This window comes from Diadema antillarum, unplaced genomic scaffold (genome assembly GCF_040938485.1).
Source record: "Diadema antillarum isolate AM-2024a unplaced genomic scaffold, OU_Dant_1.0 seq00001236_RagTag, whole genome shotgun sequence".
NCBI lineage: Eukaryota > Metazoa > Echinodermata > Echinoidea > Diadematoida > Diadematidae > Diadema > Diadema antillarum.
In genome coordinates this window covers 372220-387500 of record NW_027272023.1, presented here as the reverse complement: position 1 = coordinate 387500, position 15281 = coordinate 372220, and the positions used below count along the sequence as shown (strand labels likewise).

Sequence of the window (15281 nt, the reverse complement as noted above, 5' to 3'; positions counted from 1 at the left end):
GCACACATTCACACACACACACACACACACACACACACACACACACACACACTTAAGTTTAAAAGAGCACAACACAAATGATTTGTATTCATTCAAATTCAACACACGGTTTTGTAGTTGGAAAATGAGTACAAAATGTATTGTTTTTAATGAAGTCAACAGCCTCTGCTTTGAAGCTCCATGAACTTAATTTTACACACCAGCCTTCAGTAGACGCACTTTCTGCTCGTGACCACGTTGACGCAGGTGACGATGGAGAGGCTGAAGAGAAGGACGAGAAGAACGAGTACGTGATCGACAACTGTTGGAGGAAGTTACAGTGAGGAGAAGCAATAGGACCACCTATAGTAGCAAAGTACAATTGATATGAAACGATAGGCCGTGCTTTTTCCGACATTTCAGATCCATTATCACCTTCACCCAAAAAAGAAAAAAAAAAAGGAAATTATGTTTTCATCGGCGTTGGTTTGTTTATTTGTTTTGGTCTGTTGTTGTTGTTTTGTTTTGTTTTGTTTTGTTTTTGGGCTGTGTGCAAAATAACTCAAAAAAAGTTGTGGACATTTTGGATGAAACTTGCGAGAAAAATTTACAGTGACACAAGGAAAAGATGATTTAAATTTGGTAGTGATCAGGGAATTTTCACAATTTTTTTACAGGTTTTTTTATATTCTTGCAGATAGGTTTAATGATATGGGAAGTTCCAGCTGCACGTATTTGAGGCTTGCATAGAGCTCTGAAAGAGCAATACAGTGTAGGTATGCTGTATGAAGATAACTTTATTATGTAAAGAATATACAGCGTGTCCCAGAAAAAAAAGGAAACCGGGTTTCCATGCAACTTTTCTACTATCGAAATCATATATTTCCTTTACGAGCTATACATCAATGGAAAGATAAACTTTTCTTCTTTCATTTGATGTACAGATTAATGTTCATCGTTCATGCATGACTGAGTTAGAACAATGAAAAGTGGTGCTAACAAATTTTCATTTGCTCGCGCAAATGGTGACTTTAAGTGAATTTTTCAGACTTTTAGCGTTACGGTTTCGAAAAATAAAGTTCTTAACACAAATATTCATATTTTCTTCTTTCATATGAGACCTTACGCGTCAAATATGAATAACGCATGCTTGAGAAAAATCTGGATGAAAGCATGCTTCATTTCTGCCATGACGGATAGTCGAAGAAAAGAAGCATTCAGCTCTCCTGACATAGCATTAGACAATGGGCTCATCTGCACCATTGAATTCACACAAAATATCCGCAGTGCTACAGTGATTTTTTTTTTTTGGGGGGGGGATATTTACAGAGGATGCTGTATGAGACGGACATCCCTTTGTTGTCATTCATTTAGAACAAGCCATGAGACATAACTAATAATTAGAGACTAATATCGTGAGTATTCTCAGGCTGCACGCAGTCCAATGGCTACATGAAATTGTAAAACAATGATACGCATTTTGATGATTTTATACCTCAAATTTGTTTTACTGTTTTCATTCCTCTCTACATTTCCCTCACGCGTGGTTAGTCCTTCATCAGTGACAGTTTTTGAAGGGGGAGGGGAAGCAGAAAGAGAGGGTTCTTCACTTTATTTATCACTGAACTTGCTTTGTACATTTCAAAGGTACAAGTGCAGGGTCGTCTTCTGTTTTGTGTGTGTGTGTGTGTGGAGGTGGGGGGGGGGGGGGGGGGCTCGAAAGGCTTTTTTCAATTACTTTTCTCCCCGGGATCCCCATTCACATTCCGCTGATGAACACCCTTGCTCTGTGGTTGGATCATGCGCTAATTTACGACCCTATTCCGAACCGTCTCTAACATTCCCTTTTAACCCCTCTCTTCATGTTTGTGTAAATTCATTGAAGCATGAAGGCCATTGTAATCTGCCAAGTCGGGCAGGCGTCGGGAAAGCTAACTGACTCCTTAATAATATTACTATCCATCTTTCTGAGTAAAATGGAATCATATTTTATAATCAGGTTTCCTCGAGCAGGCGTAGATCATTTTTTTACGCATGAGATGTCATTTGAAAGGTAAAAGAATGGATACTAAGGCCATGATTTTATTTTTTACAAAGGATAGCCGAAAAAGCCTAAAGAAACTCATCCAAAGTCGGCATTTGCTCGTGCAAATGAAAATTTAGTAGTATTAGTTTCTATTGTTCTAACTCAGTCATGCATGAATTATGAACAATGAGTTGTTCATCAAATGAAAGAAGAGAAATAAATCTTTCCATTCATGCATATCTCATAAAACAAATACATGAAAATGATCCCAAAAAATGCAAGGAAACTCGGTTTCGTTTTTTCTGAGACTAGCTGTAGTTTGTTCATGCCAACTTCCAAGATGGCCCCATTGGGACCCTAGACAGGGGTGAAAGTTTAAGGAGGTTGGATCCTAAGGTTCTTTATATTGGGCATACTGCTCCCCTGGGAGCCCTATCCCCTCCCACCCCCCCCCCCCCCCGGGAAATAGGTCAGAGTCAGAGCAATCAGAAACATAATCGGCCAAGAAATGACAGAGAGGAAGCCAACGAGCACACATACACAAAAACACACGCACTCACACACACAAACACGCCGTATCATCATCCCCATAGGCTACCGAACTTATTCGCTGTGGACAAAAACCAACTGCACTTGCAATTTGTTTTTGTGATGACTGTGGAGGAGCAGAAAGTTACCAAAATGAGCCATCAATGTCATGCACATTTTGGTAAATTTACCTAAATGTGCAGGTAACAAAATGTACCGTAACATTTTGGTATCTGATGGTACGATACACAATGCTTATGTATAAAATTGTAATCTCTAAAAAAAACGAATGAAAATATTCACTCTAGAAGGAGTGAATACAAAAAAAAGAGTGCAATTGGAGTGAATTTTCAGTATTCATTTTCACTCAAAATTCACTCCAATTTCATTACAATTTTCATTTAGAAATTAACATTTAATTAGAATATAGGAAATTGGACAGGAAATTGTGAAGGGATTTGCTTTTCTTCCTCCTTTTTTTTTCTTCCGAAAAGAACCCTCTCTTTGAGTTTGTAGTACCATCCCGGAGCACAAAATCCCACATTGCACCAACAAAGCTCAAATAAAAGAGTCGGATGACGTGATTTTGATTTCCAACGTAATTCACTGTGTTCATTTTATTATTGCGGTCGTCCTCCGAGAAACCCAGATACACTCACTGACTCGGATGCTTTCAAGATTATTACAGAATATAAAAGCTACCAATACTGCTTTGTTTCTATGCATGCTTTCCACATACATTGTACTATCCACGGTTATTCAAACAGATGAAAGAAACTTTACACAGAAAACAGATGGGACCACAAAACTATGCAAAACACCAGTTTCTCTGACCTGTATACATGTATTTCAAAAATTTGCGTGAAGATCGTCAGAAAGCATTCTTAGCCCTTAATGAGCCGATTTTAAACAAAATGCTTTTTTTAAAAGACTATTACCGTTTTTGTTGAAATGGAGCTTTAGGTTTCCAACATTTCTTGAGATAATGAAAATTATCTAATGAAAATTTATATGAAAGAGCATAACCATTCTATGAGAAATTCGAACTTTGTTTGACAAAAGGTTGGTTTTGAAATGGCTGAAATAGCAAAAACAAAGCGATTCTAGTAAAAGGTGGGACCCCTGTTTTATTAGGACTGATTTGTTTTCCTGTGTTTTTGGATATCTAAGCTTAGAATTGTATGCCCTTCAACACTTCACAATGTGGCTTCTAGACATCACGCAAAAAGTGAAAGGCTGAGTCCTCATCTCCACCGATACTATATCATCCCTTTAAGTTCTGTACCTACAACAAATCACGTATATGTATTTCCTCCTTGCAATCATGATTACCTAAAAAGTACAGGCAACACGTTTTATCCACCCTCAATAAGCATGTAATGAAGAAAGTGCAACAAAGCTGTCGACCTCTAAATAAGTATCATGTACCCAAAAGTGTTTGAACACTTCATATTTGTACAAAACACTCTTGTTTATCTTAACATTTCACCTAAAGTTCCTCATTCAAGTTAATATCCAAGCAGTACCATTTGTGACGTCAAGCTCTGTGGCAAGTACTGCAGTCTATGTGCCATCACGTTCCACCCTTGGACTACAGACGTGACGACAGATCATAAGTTTGAGCTCAACAAAACTGGTGACATGAACTTCCTAATAACCAGTGTACTTACACGTGATAAAAGAAAAGGGCACTTTGATATTGAACTTAAACCGGGAATATTGAGAAAAATGCATAATTAACCAGTATTGGGATTGCAACGTCGTTTCCAAACATGAAGAAGATCCTAGCCCCTGAACTACCGCACTACCAGCAAAGCAGAAAAAAAAAGCAGGAAGTTCGAGCAAAACAGAAACTAAAATTGCTGTAGTATTTTTTAACATGTCGTTAAACTCGATTCGATTAACGACCCAACACGTATAGCACCATCATTTTTTTATTTGTTACAAATCATTGGGCTGCCTTGGTTGCCTGCTACGTGACCGTCATCGAATGCCAACCGCTATATACAGTTCACTTTGCGCTCGAGCTTAAAAGAAGATCATTCGTACCGATACATGATGTTGTTGTTTTTTTAATATCAACTGAGATAAGCACCTGCTATGTATTGATTATTCATGTTATCTTATGTTATAAAATGGGTTCAAGAATGTAGCCAATTGGAAGCGCTGAAATGAGTCACGTGTGCGTGCATGATTTCTTACTATTGCACGGCCGTGCAAAAAAAGCGTAAAGTCACTGACGTCACAGTGTTTACACTAGCAGTGCACACTCAATCAGTTGTTACAAGTGCGTTGCGCGCTACTATACGCGCTGTCAATCCTGTAAACAACTTCTAGTTCGGGCTGCCAGCCAGCCTTTCTTGTGCATAACATGTGGCGTACGTATAGGACGCTTATACGTACAGTACTTATATGTGCGGGATTTCCGAGTGCGACGTGCGTAAATGTTTGGGACGAACATCTTCGGACATCTTGACTTTTGAGCGATTGAGCGAGTGCTACATGTAACTGACTGGTATTGACTCACAAAGGTACATGAAAAATGCTGTTAGTTTTCGACCCATTTTATAAATCAAATAATACACAGGTTTGAGTTCGTGACGTTTAATAGTGGAGATGCAGCTCACTCTCGGGTATTTACAATGTAGTGCAACATGCACTCGGCTTCGCCTCGTGCATGTTTCACAATTGTAAATACCCTCGAGTGCGCTACATCTCCACTAACGCACTCTCACCTGTGTATTATATGTATATTACTTCCAACTCCTCCAACTGATAGCAACAGAGTTTTCAATAAGTCCCAATGTTGGACTATATCAATAGGAGAACTATACAAAAGTTTTGAAACTTGTAATTATGTATACTCATGTGCCTATATACTTCTCCAATAATTGACGATCATCCAGTCTGCTGGTATACACAGGCGCATTCTTTCTATGTGCGTGAATTCCATACATTGTTACTGCTGTCAAGCCTTTGCATTATTGTAGAAAGTACATCAAAATTTGACTATTTAATAGTACAAAACAAGCAAAACAAAACAAAACATAACGAAATATAACGAAACAAAACAAGCAAATCAAAACAAAACAGGAATGAAGAAACTAACAAGCTGATTAAGGAAAAGAAAGGTGATTAATTTTGATTTTACAAATCGTCACAAGAGTTTGTCACCAATAAGTATTTAGCTGGCTGACAAGTTGATAATACTTAGCCACAGTCCGTCTCCTTGATCATAATTATAATACATGTACAGAACTCCTTCAACAGTTTTTCAAACGTTTACTCACTCAAGCATTTTCCCACGTCTGATGTGTTAATATCTTATGAGCTACCATGGTTTCAATGTCAACCAGCTATTAGTAAGGGCTCTTTCTCTTCATTAGGACGGTGAGACATGTGACGATTAGGAGGGAGAAGTTGACGACGAGAAGAACGTACGTGGTCGACGAACTTTGCAAGACCCTTTGCAGGGGACGGGCTATCGGACCTAGAGAAAGGGAGACAAATAAGGAATCATAGTGCGTTCTTTTTCAACAGCAGAAAGCCGCTATTTCATGTTTGATTTGCAGTTATAACGAAGTTAGAACTACACTTTGTAATTTATCCACAATTGCGTGATCATAATAAAGTTTATAATAATGTCTTACCGACGACTTCCTCCCTTTTTCTCTTCATCGGAAATCGGGTTTGAAACCGCTGAGATATGCAACAACAAAAACGTTAAAAAAAAAAAGTGGGACACACCCTTGGTTAGGCCCTATCCAGCTAATCTGTTTCACTTTGTTTTTAGTGACTGATATAATTAAAACCGATTCTCTTTTGATAAAAGTTTGAATTCTATTCTGAATTGTATGTGCCTTGATATTTGTGTTTTTTAAGTGGTTTTTTTTTAGTAATCCCAAAAAGTTAAAATCTTCATTCCCCAACCCAACCAAACTTAAACGATCCTTTTAAGAAACCGTTGATGAAAAATAGTATAAAAGAACATTACTCCAATTAAAACTTCGTTCAAACTGTAAGATGTTACTGAATCAGCATTTATGGGGTACAGTTGTAATCGTTATAACAATCACTGATCGACACTGTTATACACTATCAGAAGCACATATTGCCTCACTTACCTGCAAGGCTTTCCTCATGACAGTGTAGCAACCACGTAATCGTCTCCCCGTACCCGTTGGTCGCTGAGCACGTGATGTTGAAGCATCCATAGGCGAGCGGTGAGAGGATTGCCGAGGCACAACTCGACGTCGACAGCGTGCGGTTGTCGACCCCTATGCTGTAGGTGTGGAGATGAGGGAAGGGCTGATCGGAGAGGTCTACGTGACAGGTGATGACCAGGGTCACAGTGTCCCCCTCTTCCTTGATCTCTCTTGTTCGAACTTCGAGGATATTACTCTCTGGTGTTTGAGGGCCCTCCTCTGAAATGAATGTTTGAATTACTGAATGAGTAAATGAATGAATGAATTAATGACTTGATGGGCTACCAACCTAAACCAACTCAATAACATAACTGCAAGAATGTTATTAGTCCTACATGCATTTGGTTGTATAAAGATATTGGTATAAATACTATTAAGAATATTAATGACTACTCCTGCGTTATTACGCTGAAAAAATAGACAAAATAGACAATTGATAGGTGAGTGTGTTTATATTCAATACAATTGGTTTTGCATAATTATACATATACATTGAATATGCATTGGCAAAGAAGAAAATAGCCATATAGACAAATGGCTCTAATAAATACGGTAAAGATGTCAATGCTAAGAAAAAGAAATAGTTACTTTGTACATTGATATTTTTCCTTTTTTTATCGCCATCAGAAAAAGGAAGACAATGGCAGAGTGGAATAGCAAGAGTCTTTTTTAAAGAAAATAAAGACTAAAAGGAAGATTGCGTGGGGAAGATTTAAGATGATTTCGTACCTGCAGGTGTGGAACAATAGCTCTCCCTCTTTGTCGTTTTCCCGTAGTCATTCAAACCAGTGCAGACAACATTGATGCATGTTGTAGGTCGCAGGTTAAGGGTCACGTTGGGAAGAGGTGATATCGAGACCAACATGTCATCAACTGCTATCTTGTATGTGTGTATTGGCGGGGAAGGCTGGTCGTCTGGGTCCACGTGGCACGTGACCATAAATATGTCCTTCCCGTCTTCCTCCCCGTGAGACTGAATTGTCACCGATATGATGTCATTAGGAGGAGGATCTGTGATGTTGTAATTGTAACGTAATTCATTGTCATAACATCATCAATATTTCGTTGAAATCATATGTGTTTTAGAGAGTTATCTGCTTTAAAAGGTTAAATTGATGATACAAAAACACTTCCTTTGCCTTGAACTCTTTCGAATTTCTTGAAATTCATTGATGATAATGATAATGATAGTGATGATAATAACAATAATGATATCGAAAAGACAATAATACAATGCATATATAGCACATCTTCTATCTAGCCAAACTATACCCGGCGAGGCACATTGGAAAGCAGGATTGGAAGGAATATGAATATGGTATTATACTACAGACAACATTACAAACCTATACAGTGTATAATTTTGTGAAAAAGACCGTTCTTTAGATGAGCTTTGAAGGAATACAATGTTTTCAGAAAAGAGACTTAAACCAGGGGGGGTTCTAGAGAAGGAGAGACAACTCCTGCTCTCCTTTGAAGTCATGCGCGGCACCGCCGAGAAGTTATGCGCTTAACTACAGGTGGAAATCAGGTGCTTTGACAAAAGTGAGCACCAACTAGCGCTCTCACATCAGGAAGGACTTGCCCAAACTGCAATTCGCTATCTCTTTCAATGTGATGACAACAATGAATTTGTGTACCTTGAATTGGAGCAGCGAAACAAAATGCAGTGAAAAACTGACAAGTTTAAAAGCACGCTGGAACCCGCTTTAGCCAAGTACTTTATTTGAAAGATCAAAATATCACAGATTAAAAGATAGAAAACTAACATGCCCAAATGTGCGCATTATAGAAAAATATTTTCATTTCATTTCAATTGCGCGTCAAGAAGAAAATAGAAATACATGTTTATAATATTGAATTCTTCGCTTAATTATTCTAAAGCAATTCGAGTATTTCATTAAAAAATTTTGGGTGAAATACAGCTAGTAATTCAACGAAAGGTGAAATGCGTTCTTCGTCTCCAAACTTAGTCTTGCAACTAGAGCGGTGTCGAGCATGACTTCAAATTCGATTTCGATTTCAAAACGCTCTCTGACCGGTAGCCAACACAAGCTTTTCAAGATGAGTGTAGTACGATTCCTTTCACATGACATAAATGCATTTCCAGCAGCAGAGTTTAGTGGTCTTCGCATATTAACTCATTAAAAGATGATATAATAATACGCCAGGAGATTGCAGCAATCAAGAGGAAATGCCAAATTCATAAATATCTTCTAAATATTCTGTGATGCTACGAAGGGGATGGTAAATTCAATGACATGATTTCGTTTTGTTTTTGTTTTGTTTTTGTTTTGTGTTTAATCGTTTGTAATGTAAATGACATGAAATCAGAAATATACTTATCGGGCGACAACAAACAATGGGTATGGTAGCTCAATGTCAAAATAGTTTGATCTTCTAGTCTATGTGAAGACGGATAAAGACGATAAAAACATTTAAAGGGGATGGCGAGTAATTGATCAGTGGGAATCAGTGGGAATGCTGGAGAATGATGGTTTAAATGTTTGTGGGATTCATTTAAGAGTATATTGTATATCTATTGCTGTGTGAAAATTATTTGCTTCAGAATTTTCTCGTATTCAAGTAATGTGCAGTTAAATGTTAGCATGCCTGTACAGTGACGAGGCATTAAACTGCACATAACTTGAACTTGCACATAACTTGAACATTAGACCGTTTTGAAGCAAATAATTTTCACACAACAATAGATATATAATGTACTCTTAAATGAATCACACAAGGATTGGAACAATCATCCCCAGCATATCCACTGATTCCCACAGATCAATTACTAGCCATCACCTTAAAAAAAAAAGAAGAAGTGATTACGCTCTAAATCAAATCAAAGTGTGCAGCTGAATAATCACGTTGAATCACATATAAAGGAGAAAGGACAAGTGTGTGCATGCATGCGTGCGTGCGTGCGTGTGTGTGTGTGTGTGTTTGTGTGTATGTAGGCATGCTTGATTATAAATATTCATAACCCAACCGTTCATTTGTTTTCCGTCTCTTTAGAGCTATGCCCCTTACTCTACCCCATTCATATTCAAGATTTGACGTCATTGGTACCAACTTTGGAAGAGCGTAGACAGCAGCCATTAGAGATTACCTTTTGGACAGTGCCAGAGAGAGGCTGAGGTCGAACCAACTCCGTTCGTCGAAGAGCATGTGAGGTTAATACATTCATTAGGGCGTGGCGAGAGGATGGCTGAGCCGGAGCTTGATGAGGAGAGAGTGGTATTCCCAGCCTCAATGGTGTAGGTGTGGAGGTACGGGAACGGCTGGTCGGTGAAGTTCACTTGACACGAGATGACGAGATTTACCATGTTATCTCTTCCTCTCAGCTCCACAGCCTCGATGGATAGAATGTTTGGTAGTGGAGGTTGACCTGGTCTTGGGGTGGCCGCTACCGCGACAACTACGGGATCTGGCTGACCACCTAGGAGTTGGAAGGATACAGGATTGTAAAATTTAAATGAAGCTTTGAAGTATCATTTGAGACAGAGAATAAATTCGGTTACAGGGAAATTTCATCGCTTTCATTTGTTGCTTTATAAAACACACAGAAATAACAAAATAGAGAAGAAGGTCAGTGAAAACTTTGGGAAAACATCTGAAACATTATCTGAATTATTATGAATCATAACAGTTTGGAGAGTGTTTATGATGAATTGGCTACACTCTTGGATGTAGGTGTTGAACACATCTCTACGGTGTCAAAAAAGGCTGAAGTAATGTTCTACCTGAAGAAAAAAAAGGAAATTAGAAAAGTAACACTTCTCTACTCTCTGAATAGAGAGAGAGCTGTTCAACAGATACGCAAGGCTGAGCTGCAAATTTGTATTATGCTGTAGTCTTTTACAATTGTATATTGTACTTTTTAAACGTGTGTACAAGTAAAAAAAAAAGTTCATCAATTTAGTTATATTAGTTCAGTTCAGTTCAGTTTTTATTTCTGCATTTCAAAATCAATACAAATCAACAAAATACTTACATAGTCATTTACACAGCTAATATTCGTAACGTTTGGATCTTACATACATTTTTTCTTTTTTTCAAGAACGAATATCATATATGAAAGGAAGCAATAGGAAATGATAGGAAATAATAAAAATGAAATGCAGGGGACCATCATCATAAGCCAAGCTTGACGAGGAAGATGGTCCCAGGTAAAGAGATACATAAAGAAAATCTTGCCACTCACTGAGTGGGGGGTAATTGTGCGAAGGGCACAATAAAGAGATACATAAAGAAAATCTTGCCACTCACTGAGTGGGAAGTAATTGTGCGAAGGACGTGCGGTGCAGTGCGTTGTGCATTGTGTTGGGATGAATCTTGGTTTGTACGTTGAGTGTTATTTTGTGTATCAGTGTGATGAGGTGAATGTTACTTCAGTTATGGCCGTCAACTCATTGTTTAGGGTGTTTGTTGACCAGGTGGTATGAATATTTATGTGTCAGAAGTATACTGGATTATGAGGGTGTTTTTTAGTTCTCGTTTGAAAATGTTCAACGACGTACATTGTTTTAAATTAGGGGGTAAAGAATTCCAAATATCTGGTCCATTATGTTTTAATGATTAGGCCTACTGTTTGACTACAAATTGGCACAATGTTGATAATATTTCCTGAGAATAAACGTGCTTGTGAACAATGTCAAACAGAAAAAAAAAGCATCAAATCGAATATAAGTAGAACCGATTTATGGCTATATCATGTTTCAGATGGTTTTTATCAATATTCACACGATTACTTCTTTAATGTTTCTTTTTGCATAAAAGGCAACATGATATAGAGGTGACCTTTCCCTTTGATATTCCATGCTGGAAATACAGTGTGAAACGTAATGTGAAGCAGTGTGAAACATACAGTGATTTTTTTTCACACTGAAATTCGGGTGTTTCACCACAGTGAACATACTGTGATTCATCAACACACTGTGATTCATCAATTCACAGTGTGAAATAGTACATTTCTGAGTGGAATTCATTGTGAAAGAACACACGCCACAGTGTGATATCATCTTCACATTGTTAAACTCGAGCGTGTTCACATAGGTTTTCACATAACCTACAATGTGAACGAATTGTGAACACACTAAAGGTAGTTTGCTGTCGTCAGCATGCCGGGTTATGTGCAAGCGTAGAGATTCATCAATACATGTGTGTGTGCGTGTGTGTGTGTGTGTGTGTGTGTGTGTTTCTGTGTGTGTGTGTGTGTGTGTTTCTGTGTGTGTGTGTGTGCGTGTGTCAGGGGGGTGATGACACAGAAGTTTCTTCATCGCCATCATTCGTCATGGGTAAAAAAAACAAAAGAAAAAAATTGCAAGGTTATGACTGTTGGTCCAGAGTACAAACTGCTAGCTCTACGAGTTTGAGACATTCATTTTACATTATGCAATTTTCTTTTCAAAGACATTGAATGTAGGATGGAAACTTCGCAGATTACGATGAGTTGCGTTTTAATTCATCGTACAAATGAAAATACAGAAACTCACCGAGAATTTGAAGAGTTACGGACCGTACAACACCGTAAACGTGGCACTGCAGAATGTCACCATCGCTGGCGGAAGTAGGGGTAAAGGTGAACTCACTCTTCATGTCGTAATACGAGTAACGATCTACGCCGTACGTAAAGCCTTCGGAGTAGGCCACGTTCTCAAAATGCTCATCCACAACACTTTGGTTTCCTGGGAAATAAAACAGGACGACTTTTTTTTTTTTTCATTTCATGCATGGAAAAATCTGGCAATACAGGACATCTGGAAATTTGAAAAAGAACTTCGATGGAACGAAATACTCGACGTACCAACTATTGAAACCAATTCCGTTTACTTTGATTGAACGAACACATGTGCTTTGACACAGCACTTTATTTTCTTCGAGATTGTTTGGCTAAACAATGAACTTTTTTTTCGGCTTTAAGAGTATATGTCGGAAGTGATGTTAAGAAAGTTTTGCTAGCCACCATCTTATCTTCACGTCGAGGAATTTACTCTTATTCTCTTTTCATTGATAAGAACCCTGAAATTTGATTTTTCTTTTGATGAGACTCTTAAGTAACTTATTGGGTGATATACTTTAAAAGTATATGATAGATGAATGCAATGATTAATGTGAACCGTACCAAAAAAAAAAAATAATAATATTAATTAAATGAAATAGCCTATAAGGAGACTAGCATACGTTGACCCTCGCAACGAACTCCAACGTCCTGTCCATGTCCGCATGAAGTTGAGAGGTAGGACGGGAAGCAGCCCCACGGCCATCGGGTGCACTCCAGAAGGGATCTCTCGTTACCCGTGGGGCAGTACGTATAGTCATCAATCCAGATGGGACCCGTACCCTCCCCGAAGTGTGCTCCGACGTGCACCGATGCGGCTAACGTGTAGCCCAGCTGCCTGCAGACCGCGTGTGCCTCTCTGATGTCCCACCCTCCGTCACACACCGTGCCCCACTCCCCGTCGCAGAATATCTCAACTCGCCCCTCTCCATCCTTCCCGGGAGGACCGACAAGACGGACTGTAAAAGGAGAATAAACATTCATCTTGCATTTCACTTTTTTTTGGCAAAGTATTAAACAATATAGGAGTCAACAACAACAACAACAACAACAACAACAAAATATATATACCACAACTCCAAAGAAGCAATAATATGCTTGTATCTGGAGCCCTAAAACACAACAAGAAATTAAAAAAACAATAAACCAACACATTTTGCGTCATGGACCAATGCAAAAACAAACAAACCAAGAGAAAAAAAAACAACTTGCATTTGATTATGTTTTATAGGCGTGTGATGATGAGTTTGAGTGTGTGTGTGTGTGTGTGTGTGTGTGTGTGTATGTGTGAGTGCAAAACGAGGACACATATATGAACTATACATTTAAACCGGGGACACACAGAGAACCGAAGATGTCCTCGAGTCGGTACGCAGACCATTCCAAACTGTCTGCTTTTGCATGTTTTCCCATGTAGGGGTACATGTTTGTAGGTCGGTCCTCGATTTATAGCATTACTGTAATAAGTCCTCGGTTGGATGGTAATATACGAATGAGTCCTCGGTTCACAAGATTCCTACTGACACACAGGTCCTCGGTTATGTGGGAAAATTCTTATGGGTAAAACAGGTCCTCGGTTTCCACCATAGACGCGTTTGTGTGTGTGTGTGTGTGGTTGTGTGTGTGTGTGTGTGTGTGTGTGTGTGTGTGTATGTGTGTGTGTGCGTGCCTGTGGGAGGGGTGACTGAAAGTCTTTTTTTTTATTTGCATGAATTTAACATACCAAGGGCTAAATGCTCTATTTATTGTCATTCTTACATTTTATGTAAAATTCAAAGCAAAATGTACACCATAATGTTACCATACTTGAAATGTCATTCCATACAGCAAATTTAGCAGCTAGGCCTCCAAGTGAAAGGAAGGAATGAAATAAAAAAAGTGAAAACAGAAATCAGCTCGCTTAATCTTTATATTGAAAATAAAGTTATAATAAGTTCTGTTTGCTGTATGTATTTACTTAGATACATGCCCGTTAACGCCCCTTTTATACACAGTGTCACTAATAAAAAGGTAAGTACCCATTGGAATACAAATATGAGAACTGCAGGACACTGGGGTTTCATTACATACAACAAAAAAGCTAAGCACCTCGAGATGTAGACTTCGGTCGAGTCTTTTATTGAACTTCAGTGCCTATACCTCGTCAACATATTTTTATGTTACCTTTGTTGGTAAGATTATTTAAGATAGACTTTGCTGCGGACAATTCATGTATATGAAATGGAAGGGTGAACAGTTCTGGTTGAGGTGAGGATTTAGAGATTTTCAGAAACCACTCTATGAGATGTCAAAGACCATGTAATTCTAAGGGCTATCAAAAGTTTATTTAATTAAGATCGATTTTTGAATGGCTGGAATATCCAAAAACTAAGTAAAACAAAGAGATCCGAATAAAAGGCTTCCTCTGTAGCCTTTTACAATCATAACTTGTTTGGATATCTCAGTCGTTTTAAAACCAATCTTCATCAAACAAACGTTGAATCCTGTGTGAATTACATGTTCTTTCATATTTCATAAGATGTTTCTCATTATCTCACTTAGGAATGTTCAAACCATGAATCCACACCTCAACCAGTACTGTACATTCCCTTTAACACCCATGTTGTATAATGAAATTGAGCAGACCAAAGTTGTCATTATGGAGAAACTCGAACAGTTTTTTTTTTTTAATGATTCATAAGTTATGAAACTAAGTAGCGTAAGGTACATACGGCGCATGTGGCGAGCATAACCAATGTCCTGCAAAAAGACGCCGAGCTCGACATGCTCTGCAGCTAAACATGCACAGTATGCACAGTCAGGAGAAATAGGGAAGAGACCAGAAAGTCGCACTACCCTATTTCGGAATTTGTCGGGGATTGAAATTAATCCTATTCTGGACCCTAATTCAGGATAGCTCGGCAAAGATTTGAAAACTCTCCCTAATTAAAAACATTTCTGAAAATGATTTACTAAAAAGACCCTATATCTATTCGAACTT

General features: G+C 38.3%; 1 protein-coding gene across 1 annotated transcript; it reads right to left on the bottom strand.

The window, feature by feature from the left end:
* Nucleotides 1–206: 206 nt before the first annotated feature.
* Nucleotides 207–13285, bottom strand: LOC139745153 (uncharacterized). The gene is made up of 6 exons (XM_071655569.1): nucleotides 12925–13285; nucleotides 12237–12428; nucleotides 9851–10180; nucleotides 7468–7749; nucleotides 6658–6957; nucleotides 207–301 (listed from the first exon to the last, which is right to left on the bottom strand). Exons 1-6 carry the CDS (start codon nucleotides 13283–13285, stop codon nucleotides 207–209), a joined length of 1560 nt encoding a protein of 519 aa, XP_071511670.1.
* Between the last annotated feature and the right edge of the window lie 1996 nt (nucleotides 13286–15281).

Coding starts and splice junctions, on each gene's coding strand:
- LOC139745153 (XM_071655569.1), bottom strand. CDS start 13,285: ATGAATGTTTATTCTCCTTTTACAGTCCGTCTTGTCGGTCCTCCCGGG. Junction 7,750..9,850: donor TCTCTGGCACTGTCCAAAAG/GTAATCTCTAAT, acceptor ACAACATCACAG/ATCCTCCTCCTAATGACATC. Junction 6,958..7,467: donor CTATTGTTCCACACCTGCAG/GTACGAAATCAT, acceptor CATTCATTTCAG/AGGAGGGCCCTCAAACACCA.